We start from the raw sequence: 17035 nt of genomic DNA, 5'->3' as shown, positions 1-17035 counted from the left end.
TTCAAATAAAGAAAGCCACAAAAGACTAAAACAATGATTTTGTTATATTGTTCATAATTCATATTCATTTATTTCGTAATAGTTATATTACATGTCATATGGAAGACCATTATTGTATTATTATATATCTTCCATAACATAACATAACCATAAACAGCCTATATACGTCCCACTGCTGGGCACAGGCCTCCCCTCAATCAACCGGAGGAGGAATGGAGCATACTCCACCACGTTGCTTCAATGCGGGTTGGTGGAGGTGTTTTTACGGCTAATAGCCGAGACCAACGGCTTAACGTGCCCTCCGTAGGACGGAATCATCTTACTTTAACGGACAATCAGGTGATTCAAGCCTGAAAAGTCCTTACCAAACAAAGGACAGTCTCACAAAGTGATTTCGACAATGTCCCCATCGGGAATCGAAACCGGACCTCCAGATCGTGAGCCTAACGCTCCTAACCACTAGACCACGGAGACTGGCTGTCAATTGTCTGTGATACAAACATGAATTCAAACACAAAAAGTCGAATTCAATGGTTTAGAGCCCAAGTCAGGATTCGAACCCGTGATACTACGATTTAACTGTGTCATGCGTCCGAACAAGGCTATCATGGATTCATTACATGGAATTATCCTTTTAAAAAATAATAAATGAATAAAAAAAATTAATAAATAAAAACAAATAATTTAATATAAATTAATTATTTAATTATTATATAATTTTATTTTATTCATATTTTTTTTATTACATGGAATTATCCTTTTTTCCAGAGTGAATCCTGCGACTCCGGTGAATGGGGGTGGGCAGGACTGGAGGAGGCAGGTGGCGGGGGACCTAGGGTCCCTGCCCTGGTGTCAGCCTGCCTCGCACACCTCCGACGCCATGGTCTGAGAACACTCGGTCTGTTCAGGGTATCTGCTTCTAAGAAGAGAGTTAGACAGGTAAGAGATGAGTGACTAAGACTGTCGTTGACAACTGTTGTTGAAAAATGTTGTTGAAGACAACAGCCTTAAAGCAGGTAAAACAACAGTTTTGTCACAAACATTAGTAGAAGTTCAGTGTAACGTGGAGAAAAAGAGTTAGTGATTAGGTTTTTAGAAGATAGATATCCCATATCATTAATCTAAATCTAGGTATATAAAATTAAAAGTGGAAAGTCCCTGATTCACTCATTCATCACGAAATCTCAGAAACTACAAGTGCCTACTACATATCTTAAATTTTGCATAAAAGAAATTAAAACGTCGAAGTCATCATTAATTTAAGAGCCACGCTCTTGTCGGTGCAACATTCTCCATTCTTGTCTATCAAAGGCCAATTCTTTCACTTCCTTAGAAGGCACGACGTTCGCCTTCTCTTTGATCTGTTCCATGTAAGCTCTTCTTGGTATTCCCCTTCGTCTCTTTCCTTGTAGCTTCCCTTCTATGATGTTTGATTGTCGAAATGAAACACAATAATTCTTTACTTTCACGTTACTTCTGACGAAGTATCGTTTCAATTTCTTCTTCAAGTACCTTTCAACCTTCCTTGTTTCTAAACAGAGTCAGCGTAGTTGCTATTCAGAGACGAATTAAGGGGGTGACTGGAATCCCAAAACTCAGGGACCCTTGATCAACCTTCATCATCATCATCAATTTAAAAGCCACGCTCTTGTCGGTGTAGCATTTTCCATTCCAGTCTATCAAAGCCCAATTCCTTGACTTTCATATAAGACACGACGTTAACCTTTTCTTTACCATTCATTTAACGTGAGAATTCAAACCTACTTGATACGGCTCTGGGCCGAACGCAAGTCCACATTGTTGCTGTTCAGCTAACAACCGCGGTTTACAAACCCACGTCAACACACTCGGTGAGAATAAAACATCGATCGACCGAATTAGATGTTTTCCAACATGCGCAGGAGTGACCCACTTGCGCCAGATTTATAGGTGCTCGGACTTTGTAGCGATTGAAACGTTTGAAAGGGTTTGGAAAGTTATTTAGAAGTGTTTGTAGGAATAATAAATTGAAAAAAAAGATACTTAAGTACTCTTAATGTCACAGTAAATTAACAAGTACTTCCTATGCGGCAAATTAACAACAAGTCGCGATAAAAATATATATGAATAATATTAAGTACCCACATTCCCGAGAAATGCATTTTCGGAGGTATGTGACCTAACCTGTATTGGGCTGGTTTTACTTTCGCGTCGCTTCTGTGAAAAACCGGACCTGTCATTGCTGGGATTTAAACCAGTGATTCTCAAGTGAGCATAAAGTATACTTCAGTGCATCCTGGTACTAGAAAGTTACTGGAACACATTGCTACCTTAGCATTAAGGCCGCCTTTTGTACCAATTTGTTTATATGTGATTGTTTGCTTGTTGTGAACGTTGTGTGCAATAAATAATTATTGTATTGTACTTCAGTATCTCAAGCTATTGAATATATTTTTCAGTTAAGAGAAGAGTGGGAACGAGGCCAGGATGCGGCGCTAGACGCGGCAGTGTGTCCACATGACGTGGCCACGCTGCTGAAAGAGTTCCTGCGCGACCTGCCCGACCCGCTGCTCTGCAGGGACCTGTACACGGCCTTCCTGCAGACGCAGAGTGAGTATTACCCTACCCACTTCAGGACCCGCACTTCAGGACCTCCCACTTCAGGACCCCCGCTTCAGGACTCTTACCTCAGGATCTTCACTTCAAGATCCCCACTTTAAGACCCCAACTTTAGCACCACGACTGCTTAATGTGCCTTAGCCACTGAAGCACAGATCATCTCACTTTTAGATAATTGGGTGACTGACTCGCTAGGAACAGATGTGAGAATCTTTTGTCGCCTGAAGATCAAACTTGCTCAACAACTATTATATTGACACTTTATTATCCACCTTTCACCATCGCAGCGCCAGCGCCGATTCGCTCACCGGTACCGGAGTTGCAATTTATCTTAAGTACAATTTTCACTAACACAGCTAATAATAATAATAATAAAGTTTATTTAGGTAGCTCTACCATTGTTGACAGCGATACGGCTCACCACCTCATTGGTCTACTAGAGATCTAAGCAAAGCATGGGAACTTAGATCATCTTGCAATGGATTTACTTCTAACTACCAATTGTGAATATCGTCGTGAGCTTATGTGTTGTTCAATTGTTTCCAGAAATCCGCAACCGCCGTCTCCAATGGGAAGCTCTGAAGCTGATAGTGCAGCTCCTGCCAGCAGCCCACCGAGACACCCTCAACGCGCTGCTGTCGTTCCTGGCTGAACTGGCAGCGCACTCCGAAGACGGACGAGAGCCTGGCAATAAAATGGACGCAGCCAATCTGGCTACGGTCTTCGCGCCCAATATACTGCATAGGAATAAGCCTAATGAAGCTGCGAGGTTAGTTGTTGCAATTACAAAAGGAAAGGTTCGTTGCGTTTTCTTGTCATGTGATAGAAAGCATCACAAAAAAGGAAGATAGGAAAAGACAAGGACATTCAAATCCCATCTATAGCCTCTGGGTCCACCTCTGACGAATCATAGTTACTTACAAAAAAATTGGAACCAAGCCAAAATCCTGGATCCGCCACTGAACCGTATCGCGATAGGCTGGTAACCTATCGCCTATTTGCCCTTAAAAAAGGGTATCGTGTACGACATGCTAAACACATTCTATGTTTTTCTCCGTCAAGCTAGTAATTTCATGATCATCTTCTCGATTCTAGTGCAGAGCAGCTATCAGAGCGAGCCGACGTGATCAACGTGGTGCGCCAGCTGGTGGAGCGGCAAGGAGAGCTGTGGACGTTACCAGCCGAGCTGCTGCATGAGGCGTACATCCACCTCGCGCACACCGCGCCAGCGCATCTTGACACACTGCTGCCGAGGAGGGCGGAGTGAGTACCACAGCTTTTTACTTCAACCTTTTGAACGCTAAAAACCAGTTCAGAAGCCCACGCTCTTGAGTGATACGCTGACGGCATATAAAGTAGTTAAAATTTTCCTATTAGGTTTTTGCATAGTTTTTTCAACTCATGATCAATGGCCCCCGAAGGATTTGTGGTCGGTTAATGGCAATAGGGTCGCCTGCTATTACATGGGAGTTAAACATAGATGACAAGGAGTGGGTGTATATACTGAACACATCTGCCTACCCCTTCAGGGATACAGGTGTGATGCTATTTTATCTGGTCCAAGAACATCAGTCCGTGAGTACCGCAGTTGTAGTAGACCCTGGAGAAGAAAGCGTGATGGTTTTAATTGTTGTCGGGGAGACGAAACTCGCACAAGACTGCCACATCTATAGAAACATAAGGGAAAATTTTCAACAGTGCGGTCTCATAAAAAGAAATACACGTTACATATTACACTTCCTCAAAATAATCATGTTCGAACCCAGGTACTGAACTTGCACCAATGACTTATTACTAATTTATCTTAAATGCAGTTTATACTAACACAGTTGGCTCGACCATTGTAGACGGAGATACGGCTCACCCATCACGTTGGTCTAACAGAAAGCTCGGTGAGGTGAGGGTACTTGGTTTATCTTGCGGTGGATAACCTCTGATTACCCCATTTGTCATGTTTGTAGTCGTGAGCTTATGTTACTATGTACATATTACACTTCCTCAACATAACACAATGTACAACAGATGCGCAGCTACGGAAGCGATAGCGTCAAGCGCTGAGAACGCGGCGCGGCGCGTGTGGTCACGGGAGCAGTTCCTGCACGGAGCCGCCGCCACCGGCGGGCCCGGGAACCACTCTGCTAGGTAACGCTCACCATTTGGCCTGACAAGTGGTTGCCGAAAAAATTTGCTGACGAATTGCGACGCTTCAATTGCGTGCTCAGCGGTGACCGAAAACATCGTGGGGAAACGGACATTCCCGAGAAATGCGTTTCGGAGCTGTATTGGACTGGTTTTCCCTTCGCGGGTTGGAAGGCAGACCACTGCCTAGGCCTAGGTTGCTTCTGTAAAAACCGGACCTGGTAAATCTTCAGGTTAGGTAAGCGGACCCCGTGAAAACGGGATAACGCTGCGCTGTGGAGATGATGAATTGCGATGCTCCAAGCACTTTTGTGTTGGCTTTCATTGTTGTCAAAGCTGATATCATTATTATAGATGAATACTATTGGGTAATTAACATACTACTCACTCACATCACAGTTTACGTTTATACTCATCTGCAGGGCTAACATGTGCAACGTTTTATCTATATCTATCTATCTATTTTCTTGTTTGTGGCTGCATCGTTCTCGAAATGGATAAAAAAAATTTCTCTGATATGCGTGTCACTTGATTTTGTTCGTATTTTGACTGAACGACATGACTTATTCGGGTTCACATATTAGCACCAATCGACAAAACGAGTTGATTATATCGTCAGAATCGATAAAATGACGGTGGTAAAATTTTATCACGTGCGCATGTTAGGCCTACTAGTGACACTGCACACAACCGATATCTAACCTCCTTGGAAACGACGTCAGCTTTGCACCTGTATCAGCTTTAACAATAAAGCTTTAATTAACCATATGATTGACCCCATAGTGAGTCGCATGGCCGGCGGCGCGCGCGCGACGCTGCTTCCGACACCTCCTCTGGATCGCTCTCCTCAGCTATGACCATTGTCACTAGGTGAGTCGACTGCCTTCAGAGATATGTGTGCGTTTTGATCAGATACTCCAAAATTCGACCTCCAGTCACTCACAACTGCTTAGCTTGCTAAAGAATACTCTTTTCGCATTGTTTTTAATAGCACCACGAAACTTTCAGATAACACAATGGACATCCACAGTTAATTCTTAAAACCATATACAAAGGCACTCCATATTTTCATGTGGTTTTGTTAATAATCTTTTAGGCTTTGATACATTAAGTTTAGCAGTCTGGTGCTTCAAAGCATCAAGGCACCTGCCACCAGTAACATTGGTCTTTAACTGATAGCCAAAGCTTAAGCTGTTAGCGCACGGAATAGAAGAAAGAGGTAGAAAGGGCTAAGTGAGCGTGAGAGGCGCGCCATACAAGTATGAACAAAAAGTTCATGCTCCCACTTTGCACTCCACTCATCCGCAAACTTTACGGCGCACGGAGCTCCACGATATTAAGTATATTAATAGGTCGTTTTGTTCACCTGCATGCCAAAAAACTAATGAGATCCCTCCTTATCACAGGATAGCTAAGAACCTTAGTATGATGGGCTATTTATCAAAAAAACAACTTTTGTGTGCAGTATCTTACAAAATTTAAGTATAAAATTGCAGCCTATCACATAAAATATATATTGCCGGTAAAGTGGCTATGGAATTTGAGAAGCAGTAGAGCTATCGTAACTATTTGTTTGCAGGAGGAGTAGGAAAAGAGAGTGGGATTGAACCGGCGACAGCGGGTCTCATACAAAATGCGCGTTAAGGCCTTTCCATCCTCTTTCTCCTATTCCGTGGTTAAGCCAATCTATTCTGGCCAATAAGATAAGCTTCTACTTAATGCTTAAGCTGATACTTCATGCATGATTTCTGATGCCTGTGCTCCGCTACTTTAATGTAGAAGTTTTAACTACATGATGTATGGCCACAAAGTTAGTTCTTTTAACTCACGAAAGCAGTCGGGCTTTGGTTGTAGTGTCTTAGAATAAGGAATAATATTTCGTAGTGTGCGCGTTCCGCCAAAAGCCAAAAGCCAACAGCCCTTGTGACATAGAATAAACAATACTTACTTAATATATAAGGGACACTCTACCCCGCGCCGATACGAGCTCACTTAACTCTAGTGAACACGTACCTAAGGAGTAAGGAGCGCGTGGATTATCTGTCTCGCATAGCTTGCGATTGACCACAATCTCACCTGACGTTAAGCGACGATGTGGTGTAGGGTGGATCACGCTTACCTAGCAAATGCCTATTCACTCTAGCCTTAAAAATCTCATCATCCTCCTACCCTTATCCCACTCTAAGTGTAGTCGGCACAACATGTATTCTTCCATTCATCTCTGTCAGTCGTCTTCTTTGTACTCACCCTTCACACACATATCCTTCTTCAAACAATCCATTCTTACTTTCTTAAAGTCGCCCCATATAACCATCTACATACTCATCACTTTCCTCGTAATATACCTCGTCACATACTTAATAGAGAGTTGTAAAATCTCACTCACACACACTTTATTGAGATTGTAGTGCATATCAATGCCAGGAAGAAGGTTGCAGGGGTATTCTTGGAACTTAGCTGATGAATGCCACCGAAAATGCTGTCCGAGTGGCAAAATACTGGGCTGAAAAAATCTGAATGCCATCGAAACGACAAGAAGAAGAAGCTCAGCATTTGACACTGAACTATAGTCTATTTTGCACGAGCAATTTTATCTTCTAATCTATAATAAAAATGTGTATATCTTCTCTCAGCCGGGTGAGGAGTAGCGAGGAATGTGGGAGTAGTGGCGTGGTGTGCACGCCAGCGTCGGCTACGCGGACTGACTCCGCGCCCGACTCCAACGATTCCGCCAGTGACTACAATGAGGTAGGAAGAGGGGCTCTCGCATGGACGGATCCAGGGGTGGGGGGGGGTCATTTTGGTCATGAGCCCCTAGGCGACAGGTTAGGTCATGGGCGGCCATTGCAATCTAATTCTCTACTGGTACAAAATTTAAGACAACAGACCTGAGGGTACCTATCAGTGACTACAATGAGTGAGGAACTCAGACAGACCTAGGGTCTGGGCGGGCGTGGGCGATAGGCGCTGAACAAGAGAAGAGGGCATGATATTGAGGGTTTTCTAGTTAAGACTAAATAATTAAAAGGCCTGTCGTAGAGGAAAACCACTGCCCTATTTTTCCCAAAAAAGTAGCATGGAGAATGCTACACCAACAAGAGCGTGGCTCTTAACTTACTGATGATGACCGTAGAGAGTTCGTCTATCGTATAGAAAGACGTCTTTTGTAGAAAAATGACCCGAAGATACAGTGAACTGCAGTTAACCACATCCTCACGCTAAGTTCAATCTTTCCAGACTCTAGGTGGGTCGGATGACGACAGCTGCGTGATAACAGCGTCGCTCCACATCCCGGCCGCGTTCACGTCACAGTCCCCGAGGTCGCGACCTTCAGTGCCGCCCCGGAGACGGTCCACCTCAGGCTCAGAGTCCTCGGCTAAGAGAGACTCGGCCGTAGGTAGGTGTTCAATGTCTCCCTAGTGTTCTTTCATGTGGGTTGTGAGGTCAACGATCGATCTCACCAACTACGGTATCGACTACGAACTTACTATTCACTCCCCAGCGTTATCCCGTTTTCAAGATTTAACAGATTCAACGGTTAAACCTACCTTCCGAAGCACGGAATCATTTCACTTTTTCGGACAATCAGGTGAAACGAGACCTGCATGGCGCTGCCCTTGGTCTTAGAAACTGTTTTCGAAAATGTTGCCACAGATAATCGAATCCGGACCTCCAGATTGGTAGCAATGCTCTAGATATTACACCACGGAGGCTTTAATTAATGGTTAATAAAAAGTGTTGGTTCGAACCCCAGCACCTTGCAGTTTTCACTAACACAGTTTTCTCGACCATTATAGATGGCGATACGGCTCATCACCTACCACGTTGGTCTAGCAGAAAGCTCGGAATGGTGTGGATACTTAGTTCATCTTGCGATGGATGTACCTCTGAGTACCCCATTGGGACTATAGTCGTGAGCTTATGTTGTGTTTATGATCGAGCAGGTTCGTCGTCGCCGGCGTCAGCGTCCAACGCGTCGTCCCCGCCCGCGAGTCCGCCGCCTGCGCCGCTGCGGGTCACCATGACGTCTGCCGGGGAGGTTAGGAGGCCGGCTGACCGCTCCGATATTGACCGCCTCATGTCGCTTGGCAGGTGAGGGTTTGCTGTTTATTCTGGGGATTTATGTCTCTTTTATTTTCACTAGGATTACCGCTCCGTTATTGGTCGGCTCATGTCGCTTGGGAGGTGATTATTTTTACTAGGATTAGGATCCCCTAAAATCCCCCGGCATAAACTCTCGTCATGTCATGGGAGCGGAAAGGAAATGGGAGGGAGTGGAAATCTGTTATTTGAGCCCTAAATCCCGACACGGGATAAAAGGATTAGAAGTAGAAGAGGATCCCCTAACTTTGACCTTCGCTACAGTATTCACTATTCATTTTTATGATTTTAATGAAATGTCTGTCATAATATCAAGGCTTGCGTTTGGTAAATCATTCTCTACTAATTTAATAAACTTCTGCGGGCTCTACATGGCAACCGTGCAGCATTTGACGCGAATTATATCAAGCGCTTCGACCAATAGCCGTACGATGTCTATCTACCGTAGATAGCATTTGCTGTGCCGCGAGGGCTGAAGATAAAAAATCTATTTTTTGTCTTTAAGAGTTTGACCTCTCTTACTTTGAACGCTTGTAGGGAAATGTTATCAGCAGTAAATGATAAACCTTCTATCTTTTGTTTTTTCAGAGAACGCAACACATCAGACGCACGCGCAGTTATCTTAAGACAACATGACGACAGCACAACCAGAACAAGGGTGTCAACCCGCACGGAACAAACTCACATCGTCAGAAGAGACGACCACCGGACAAAAGAAGACCATTCGAGAAAAGAAGAGCTTTCTAGAAAGGATGACCATGGGAGGATAGAGGAAACCAGGAGAGCAGGAAGGGAAGGCACTACGCTATACAAAAGAGGCGAGCTTATTTCAAGCGCCCGGTCGCCGCCCACATGACAGATTATATACGTGTTTTTATACATAAACGTCTATTTATCTTTCTGCATTTCATTTTATTGTGAGAGTTGTTGCCTAAACAACATTTATTATTTGAGTTTGAGAAGGCTCGAGCTGATACAGCCCGAATGGCCACTACGACCTAGCGAAATGTATTGTGACCAAATCCTTAAATTTAAAACTCCTCGACCAATCCGTTCGAATAGATCGAGCGTCTTTTTGGGAGGAAGCCCCATAACCTGGAGATCCATTATGTGGCCCCCCCATTGCTCGGCTTCTTCTGTATATGATAGCCTCACAGCTGCTAAGCAGGTGTAATGGCGTCTCATCCTCCTTTAAACAGAATCTGCATAAAGGGGCCTCGGTTAGCTCCATCCTATGTAGGTGCTTGTTGAGTCTGCAAAGCCTCGTGAGGGGCCCTTATTAAAATCCTAAGAATACCATTAGAATACGGGAGTAAGCAGCGGTCCACCTTGTCGACCACTTGTTGTCGCTGTAAATCACTAACCGCAAAGGAATTTCCACTTCATTTTGTGGAGTGAAATGAAAGACATTTTGGCACCAAAAAGTAACGTGTGTATGTAGTACAAAAAAGTAAAGTAGGTACGTCAGGGTCTCCGGTGCAGCTTGTCCCGCATGATGATGGCGCCCAGCTTGGACACGCCGTCCTGGTACTCCGTCTTGCCCAGCGGAGGCACCGCCGATGTGGTTTCTGTGGGAATTATTACCAGGGTGGTTAAAAACGCCACATCGGAGCAATTGATATAAAAAGCAATATTGATATTTGACATTTCTTGACATTACGCACTTACTTTTATATGCGCAAATGTCAAATTGCAATATTGCTTTTTTAGAAAAATTGCTACGATGTGGCCGTTTAACCACCCAATTTATTCATTTACGTGCTTCTCAAATGGGGAGCGCTGGCGCTGTCCAAACCCCGTTAGCGGACTTGCATCAATGAGTTATCAATTTATGTTCAGTTCAGTTTCAGAGTTGGCTTGACCATTATACACGGCGATACAGTTCACCACTTTTTTTTAAAAAAAGTCATCTGAGCCTCACGACCTTAACGTTAAGCTTACCGCATTTGGCCCTGGGTTCCTGCGCAGCCCCCGAGCCACCCTTGGATATGGTTTTGGGGGTGAAGAACCGCGGCTTGGGCCCCACCCTGCAGGGGTCTCCCGGCAGCCGCATCGGCTGGGCGCACGGACCCGTGCCGCTTTCGTCCTGGGCGCGTTGGAGACCTTCGAACTTTGCTCCTGGACCTGTAAAGTGGATTACCAATCTCATCAACCCTGGTGTCAGGGTTATTATTGACCCGCCAAAGGCCCCTGACATGGCTCATGTCACGACTACGTACTTACATTAGTAACTGCTAACCGGGACCGACAGCTTAACGTGCCTACCGAAGCACGGATCGTCTTACTTTTGGACAATCAGGTGACCAGCCTGTAATGTCTTAACCAGACTGCAGATCACAAAGTGATTTTTGTGATTTTTCCCCACCGAGATTCGAACCCCGGACCTCCAGATCGTGGGCACAACGCTCAAGCACTGAGCCACGAAGGCCGTGTTTCGGACGATAGAGTATTGACTTACTTACCAGATTCGCAATAATCCACTTGGTATGTGGTTTTGTTGCGATCCCTGTCGATCCTCTGCTTGAGTTCCGGAGACGCTTCGTTCTGAAGGATGCTGTACAGCATTGGGTACTTTGATTGCAGCTGGATAAGGAAATTGTATGGTTTGGTCAAAATCTAAATGTCTATTAAATAGATGCAATCTAATTCTAATTCGACCAACCCTAATTTCTCTAAACATCTCTTACATTGATTCATTGATTATAATATCAATCAAGTTTTAAATATAATCGACACCAGCGCCACTACCGGTGGATAATGTTACTAATTTTACTCGTGCATTTAAGTAATCATGCATCGAGTTGCTTATGTCGTTAAACGTTTTGTGTTCATTGATCTGGCCACACTACATCATTATGTGGCCAACGAGTGATATATACGAGTGAGTGTGGCAACTATTTCATGAAATATGACCATTTTACGAAATGATCGAGCACATTATGAAATGATCAATTCTAAGATCTAGCGGCATCGTCATTACGTGCTATACGCAACCAAACCAAACCAACATCGTGATATTATTTCTAATTACCAGACAGTACAATTTGTAATAAAAAACGTTTCGAGATTGTTGACTTTCCGTTGGTACTGGAGCAGCGTGGTTGTGAATGCTCCGTCTTCGGGTTGATTGATGGGAGACCTGTGCCCAGCATTAGGATGTATGGTTGTTTATGCTATGTAATTTATGCTTACCTTGTCCAGAAAAGCATTAGGCTGGTCATATCTGGAGGTGGAAGTCTCAGGAGCCGCGCCTACTCTCACTGGATAGAGTTTCGGATCCAGTAGTGGTCCCATGAGCTGAGATAAATAGTTTAAATGGTAAATAAAAATGCGCAAGAACCTCTTACGCACCTTCAGCTTCCTGAATTATCTAACTGGACATTGTCAAAGACACAATAGGGCTAAAAGACCCCGAGTTGTGCAGATTCTGCCACAAGGAGGCTGAGGAGCTTGACTCCCAAAGAAGCGCAAACTTCTCACTTCTAAGCTAATACTAGACTACAAATGTAGGGCTTGCAGGTGAACTGTAGCATAAGGTAGCGATCAATAGATAATAATAATGAAATGACGCCTGCAAAGAACCCATCTTCAAAAAAAAAAAACAAATCGTGAAATATTGTAAAGAAATGTGTACTGACACTTTAAATACGTAGTGAAGGTAGATATGAGAATTATACGAATCATAATATATATTCTGTACACTAATACATGTTGTGAATATAGTTCAAAGTCAAAGTATTTATTGCACACATTGTTCCTCATGTGGACCTCCAGAGAGGGTTAAAAAGCCACATCGAATCAGGTCATCTAAAAATATTTTATACCTCATTCCGACTCCACCCGCCCTCTTTCCCGGGCGGCATCTGCACGTGCTCCCCGGAGTACTGCGGACACCGGCAGTCTGGTGGTCTCGTGTGCTGCATGCATGCCTGGTAGAACGCCAGCTCCTGTCCCGATAGCTTGGGCGCTCTGCGAAAATAGATCACGGGTCCTAGCGAAGAAGTTTCTACCTGAATGAAATCGACCCCCAGATACGCATCATCTCTGACGCAAGTTATCCATTTGACCAGAGAGCCTTAGTGTATCATGGGCGTCGAAACAAGAATCGTTTATCTACACATCTCAGGCCTTTATATCTTTGTCAGATGATTTAAGCATCATTGTGACAGCTTTTTTTTATGCGAGAGCAGCAGTAGCGGCCGCATGACAGGGATTTTAGTAAACCTATACAGGGTAGCCCAGAAGTTCAGGATCAAAATGAAAAATTAGATAGAGGGGCTCATTAGCTACCAGAAATACCCCCATGTATGTTCAGCAATTATTTACGGTTTAGGAGATATGCCCCATTTTGTACCTTTTTCTAGATTTTCTACCTTACTTCAGAAATAATCATTTTGTCGCTATCCCTTTCATAATAATTATTTTATTTTACTTCACAACTATGCCTAAGGCTGTGTACCGCTCAATCAAAGATAAATCAAAGTCAAATCAAGTATAAAAAAAAAGTTATCGGAAGTCAAAGTGAGAATTTGACCAAAATTGTTACAGTTGTTAATACTTCGCCGAAGAATAATAAACACATTGAGATTGTCATGGACCATGAAAGTATTTCTAAAAACTGCTCCATTTAATAGGCTTTTAGAAACATCCAAAAAAAGTACCCTTAATAAGGGCATAAAACTAAGTAATTAGCCCTCAAAGATTGCAAGACAGACAGATTTGAAGGAAAATTTGACATTCTCATACAATGTAGCTGCTTCTTTCTAACGTTGTTAAAGGTGCTCAAAGTCTCAATCAATCTCATGTGTTTATTATTCTTCGGCGAAGTATTAACAACTGTAACAATTTTGGTCGAATTCTCACTTTGACTTCCGACAACTTTTTTTTTATACTTAATTTGACTTTGATTTATCTTTGATTGAGCGGTACATAGCCTTAGGCATAGTTGTGAAGTAAAATAAAATAATTATTAAGAAAGGGATAGCGACAAAATGATTATTTCTGAAGTAAGGTAGAAAATCTAGAAAAAGGTACAAAATGGGTCATATCTCCTAAACCGTAAATAATTGCTGAACATACATGGGGGTGTTTCTGGTAGCTAATGAGCCCCTCTATCTAATTTTTCATTTTGATCCTGAACTTCTGGGCCACCCTGTATATAAACAGCATACTTATACTGTCGCTATAGATTGAAACCCGCACGGAATAACGCATCCCGTGCAGTGCAGATCCAGTTGGTTCAAGCAGTGTCCTTTCATTATTGAAAGGCTTGTTAATAAATGGTCCATAATGTTAAAAACGCGCAGTCCACACGCATACAGTACTACATCGCGCTCCTCCAGGGCCACGCCTAGCTTCGCGCTCCACGCCGATACGAAGACAACGTTCTTTCCACTCTACTCCGGAAAGCCAGATACCTCGGTGTCATTCAGGAGTTACTCCTGGTCACGGTCATCGATGTCCTTGTTTAGCTGACTGACAGTCGTCTCCTGCATAATCAGGCTTCGACAATTCTTATCTTCGTTCTGCTTAGCGCTTGCAAGTCGCTCGATCACATCCACCTTCGCTTCCAACTTGTTGAGGCGCAAGTCACAGGTAGACACCAGAGCGCTTAGGTTCAGCATCTCCTGTTGGAACATGCGGATTTCCTCCCGGGCCAGGCGTATCTCCTCACGGAACTGGCGCAGTTCGGTGGTCAGATCAAGCTCAGGGTCTGTGACTTCGAGCGCCGTGGTGCTCAGCGAAGCCTCATCAGCACAGTCACACAGCTCGATGCTGGGTGGTCTGGTGGCACAGGAGGATTCCGACATCGGGTCGTGTAAAACATACGCAGTGTTTATTCCACTTATGGGCCTGCTGTCTTCATTGATCCTTGCCAGAATTAAGGCATTGAATTAAGGCATGAGATTTTTACGACATATCAGGAAAGATAAGCAGCTAATCGCGTTCTATGCCTTAAGTTCGCTTCCAGTCCAGCATGGAAGCAACGATTACAACTAGTCATATTGATGATGATGGGATCCAGCCGTTTTCGGCTACGGCTACTGCTTCACCTCCGATGTTTGTGTGGTCGCATGTGGCTTATATAACCAATCTTATTGGGAAAGATCCTTACACATTGAAGTTATTATAAAAGAGGCATTGGTACTTACTCTGTAACAGCCCCTCTGCCACCTCCTCCCCCGATCACAGGGCCCCCCTGGCCTCCCGATTGGGACTCAGTCCCCGGCAAATTGGGCCATAGGTAGTCCTTTCTGTACGTCGTCAGATAATGATCCATTTTTTACCTTATTTATTCTATTTTATATCTTATACGTATATTAATTTCATAACTGTTTTATTTCTGTAGCATACGGGAATTTGTCTTTAATTAACCAAAAGTTTTTATAGTTTAAAAGTACTCAGAATTTATGTGTACATCACCGACTGGTGATGACAGTCTATCGACAGTTGTGACGGCTTCACGTCGAGATTTTAAAAAGTTAGGTAGGTACGTTTGTTATGGAACCTTCAAGGTGGTCGCTGTAGTGATCTATCCACGTACATCTGCCACCGATTGGGCGCCACTTTGACGAGGAACTCTATAGGCGCCTTTATGCGTGCTTAGCATCGTGGCTCCGCAGCGTGAGTGTCTTACAAAATAGTCAATAGAGCCAAAAGTATAGTTCAACATTGTTACCGATTTCCATGGAATGCTCCCACAGTATCATTCGTTCTTTTAAAAATCCGCAAGAGTTCTTTCATAGCATGTACTTTACCCTGGATATTTCGACATTGCACCCACAAAATAATCTTAGATAGACAAATGTGTGATGGTGAAGATATAAACCCCCTAACCTCTTTCAATCTAAGGTTGCCTGAAGACATTGCTATTTAGCAACAGGACTGCCTATTGTACTTCTCTATTCTACGTGTAAATTGTTGATTTTATTGTGTGATTGTGCGTGTGTTTTTGTATAGATGAGACAAATAATAGTGAATTGAGGGTAGTTACAACTACGACATATTCGCAGTGAAAAGCACGCGGCTTGTCAGTCATACCGTGACTTTCCGTGTTCACGGTCGCTTCAACGCGACCTGTAAGTGGTAATCTGTAACGTGAAACAGGAATAATTATTCAATAAGGTATGTACGTAGTTTTTACCTTAAGGGGAGTTAAAAATATTGAAGTAATTCATCTAATAAAGCAATATTGCTATTTGACATTTGTGTGTCTTGCGCACTTACTTTTATATGCGCAAATGTCAAATTGCAATATTGCTTTTTTAGATGAATTGCTTCGATGTGGCCATGTTAACCCCGCAGTTTATCACATTCAGCTGATTGTAATAGTAATCATTTTAAAACATATAATACCGGGTAAAAGTAAGACGATCCGTGCTTCAGAAGGCACGTTAAGCCGTCCCGGTCCCGGTCACTACTTACTAATGTAAGTACGTAGTCGTTACATGAGTCATGTCAGGGGCAACCCACACCTCGCGGAGCTTTCTGTTAGACCAACATGATAGGTGGTGAGTCGTATCGACGTTTATAAATAATGGTCGAGACAACTGTGTTAGTGAAAACTACTATAACTTATTAGTCCAGCAAATGCTTTAAAAGTATTGAAAATGAACACATTTGTAAGTAAGTATATTCAATTCATAATATATTAAAGTTAAAACTAAATGATAACTAAGTATTAATTAGTAGGTACTAAAAAACTGACTAAATTATAACTAAAGTAGGTAAACAAGAGCCATCTAAAAAGCTAAATCTGTGGGATCTACCAGCATAGTAGGTCTGTTCAGTAGGTGGTTATAGTATATCTCACAAGATGCTATAATCTCATAAAACATCGGAGGCACGCCCTTATAAATACGATCATGTCCGAACACAAGTATCTTTATAGTAAAATGCACATAATCCTCAGCCTGCCTTATCCTGTCCATAGTACAAAACTTAATTTCAAACGTTACAGTAGACGTTATTGGTACTATACTTTTCATAGGAATTATTCTAAACAGTTTTTTCATTTGTTTAGTCAGACAAATTTTAACTCTAACCGGATATAATTTGTGTGAATTTCTAATGACAAACTTGTCCTGGCAATAGCCGTGGACAGGGACAGACTCCGTCATGATCAATATTAACTCCGGTTCTATGGTTATAGGATGAGGTAATATCTCAACGAAAACCTTCAGAGTTCTTGTCACCA

The 17035-nt window shown here is 43.1% G+C and overlaps 3 protein-coding genes across 4 annotated transcripts in view; 2 read left to right on the top strand and 1 right to left on the bottom strand.

Annotated features, from left to right (window-relative positions):
- Window positions 1-9739, top strand: part of LOC126375633 (uncharacterized) — a 60805-nt gene extending 51066 nt beyond the window's left edge. Inside the window, exons 5-14 of one of the 2 annotated variants that reach the window (XM_050022654.1) lie at window positions 769-939; window positions 2439-2589; window positions 3145-3367; window positions 3694-3861; window positions 4621-4740; window positions 5521-5607; window positions 7371-7485; window positions 7975-8134; window positions 8682-8829; window positions 9427-9739. In XM_050022654.1, the coding sequence (XP_049878611.1) occupies window positions 769-939; window positions 2439-2589; window positions 3145-3367; window positions 3694-3861; window positions 4621-4740; window positions 5521-5607; window positions 7371-7485; window positions 7975-8134; window positions 8682-8829; window positions 9427-9694 (1611 nt within the window). In that variant the 3' untranslated portion in view covers window positions 9695-9739. The remainder of the gene's footprint in view (window positions 1-768; window positions 940-2438; window positions 2590-3144; window positions 3368-3693; window positions 3862-4620; window positions 4741-5520; window positions 5608-7370; window positions 7486-7974; window positions 8135-8681; window positions 8830-9426) is intronic. The other variant, XM_050022655.1, reaches the window with a different exon arrangement.
- The window catches only part of LOC126375676 (putative oxidoreductase GLYR1 homolog), a 342593-nt gene that overhangs the window by 215893 nt on the left and 109665 nt on the right, over window positions 1-17035 (top strand). The gene's annotated exons all lie outside the window — the stretch shown is intronic.
- Window positions 10282-15118, bottom strand: LOC126375716 (uncharacterized). Its single transcript, XM_050022813.1, has 6 exons — window positions 14991-15118; window positions 12663-12807; window positions 12031-12135; window positions 11301-11421; window positions 10780-10962; window positions 10282-10406 (listed from the first exon to the last, which is right to left on the bottom strand). Exons 1-6 carry the CDS (start codon window positions 15116-15118, stop codon window positions 10303-10305), a joined length of 786 nt encoding a protein of 261 aa, XP_049878770.1. The 3' UTR covers window positions 10282-10302.

The sequence above is a fragment of the Pectinophora gossypiella genome, chromosome 19 (assembly GCF_024362695.1).
Source record: "Pectinophora gossypiella chromosome 19, ilPecGoss1.1, whole genome shotgun sequence".
Lineage (NCBI taxonomy): Eukaryota > Metazoa > Arthropoda > Insecta > Lepidoptera > Gelechiidae > Pectinophora > Pectinophora gossypiella.
Note: the sequence above shows the minus strand (reverse complement) of the source record. Positions and strands in the feature narration are given on the sequence as shown.

What these genes read in the sequence shown, in the direction of transcription:
- LOC126375716 (XM_050022813.1), bottom strand. Translation starts at nt 15,118, where the DNA reads ATGGATCATTATCTGACGACGTACAGAAAGGACTACCTATGGCCCAAT. An exon ending in GGCAGAGGGGCTGTTACAGA is followed by an intron (nt 12,808 to 14,990) that starts GTAAGTACCAAT and finishes CTATTTTCGCAG; the next exon opens with AGCGCCCAAGCTATCGGGAC. An exon ending in CTAATGCTTTTCTGGACAAG is followed by an intron (nt 11,422 to 12,030) that starts GTAAGCATAAAT and finishes TTCCTTATCCAG; the next exon opens with CTGCAATCAAAGTACCCAAT.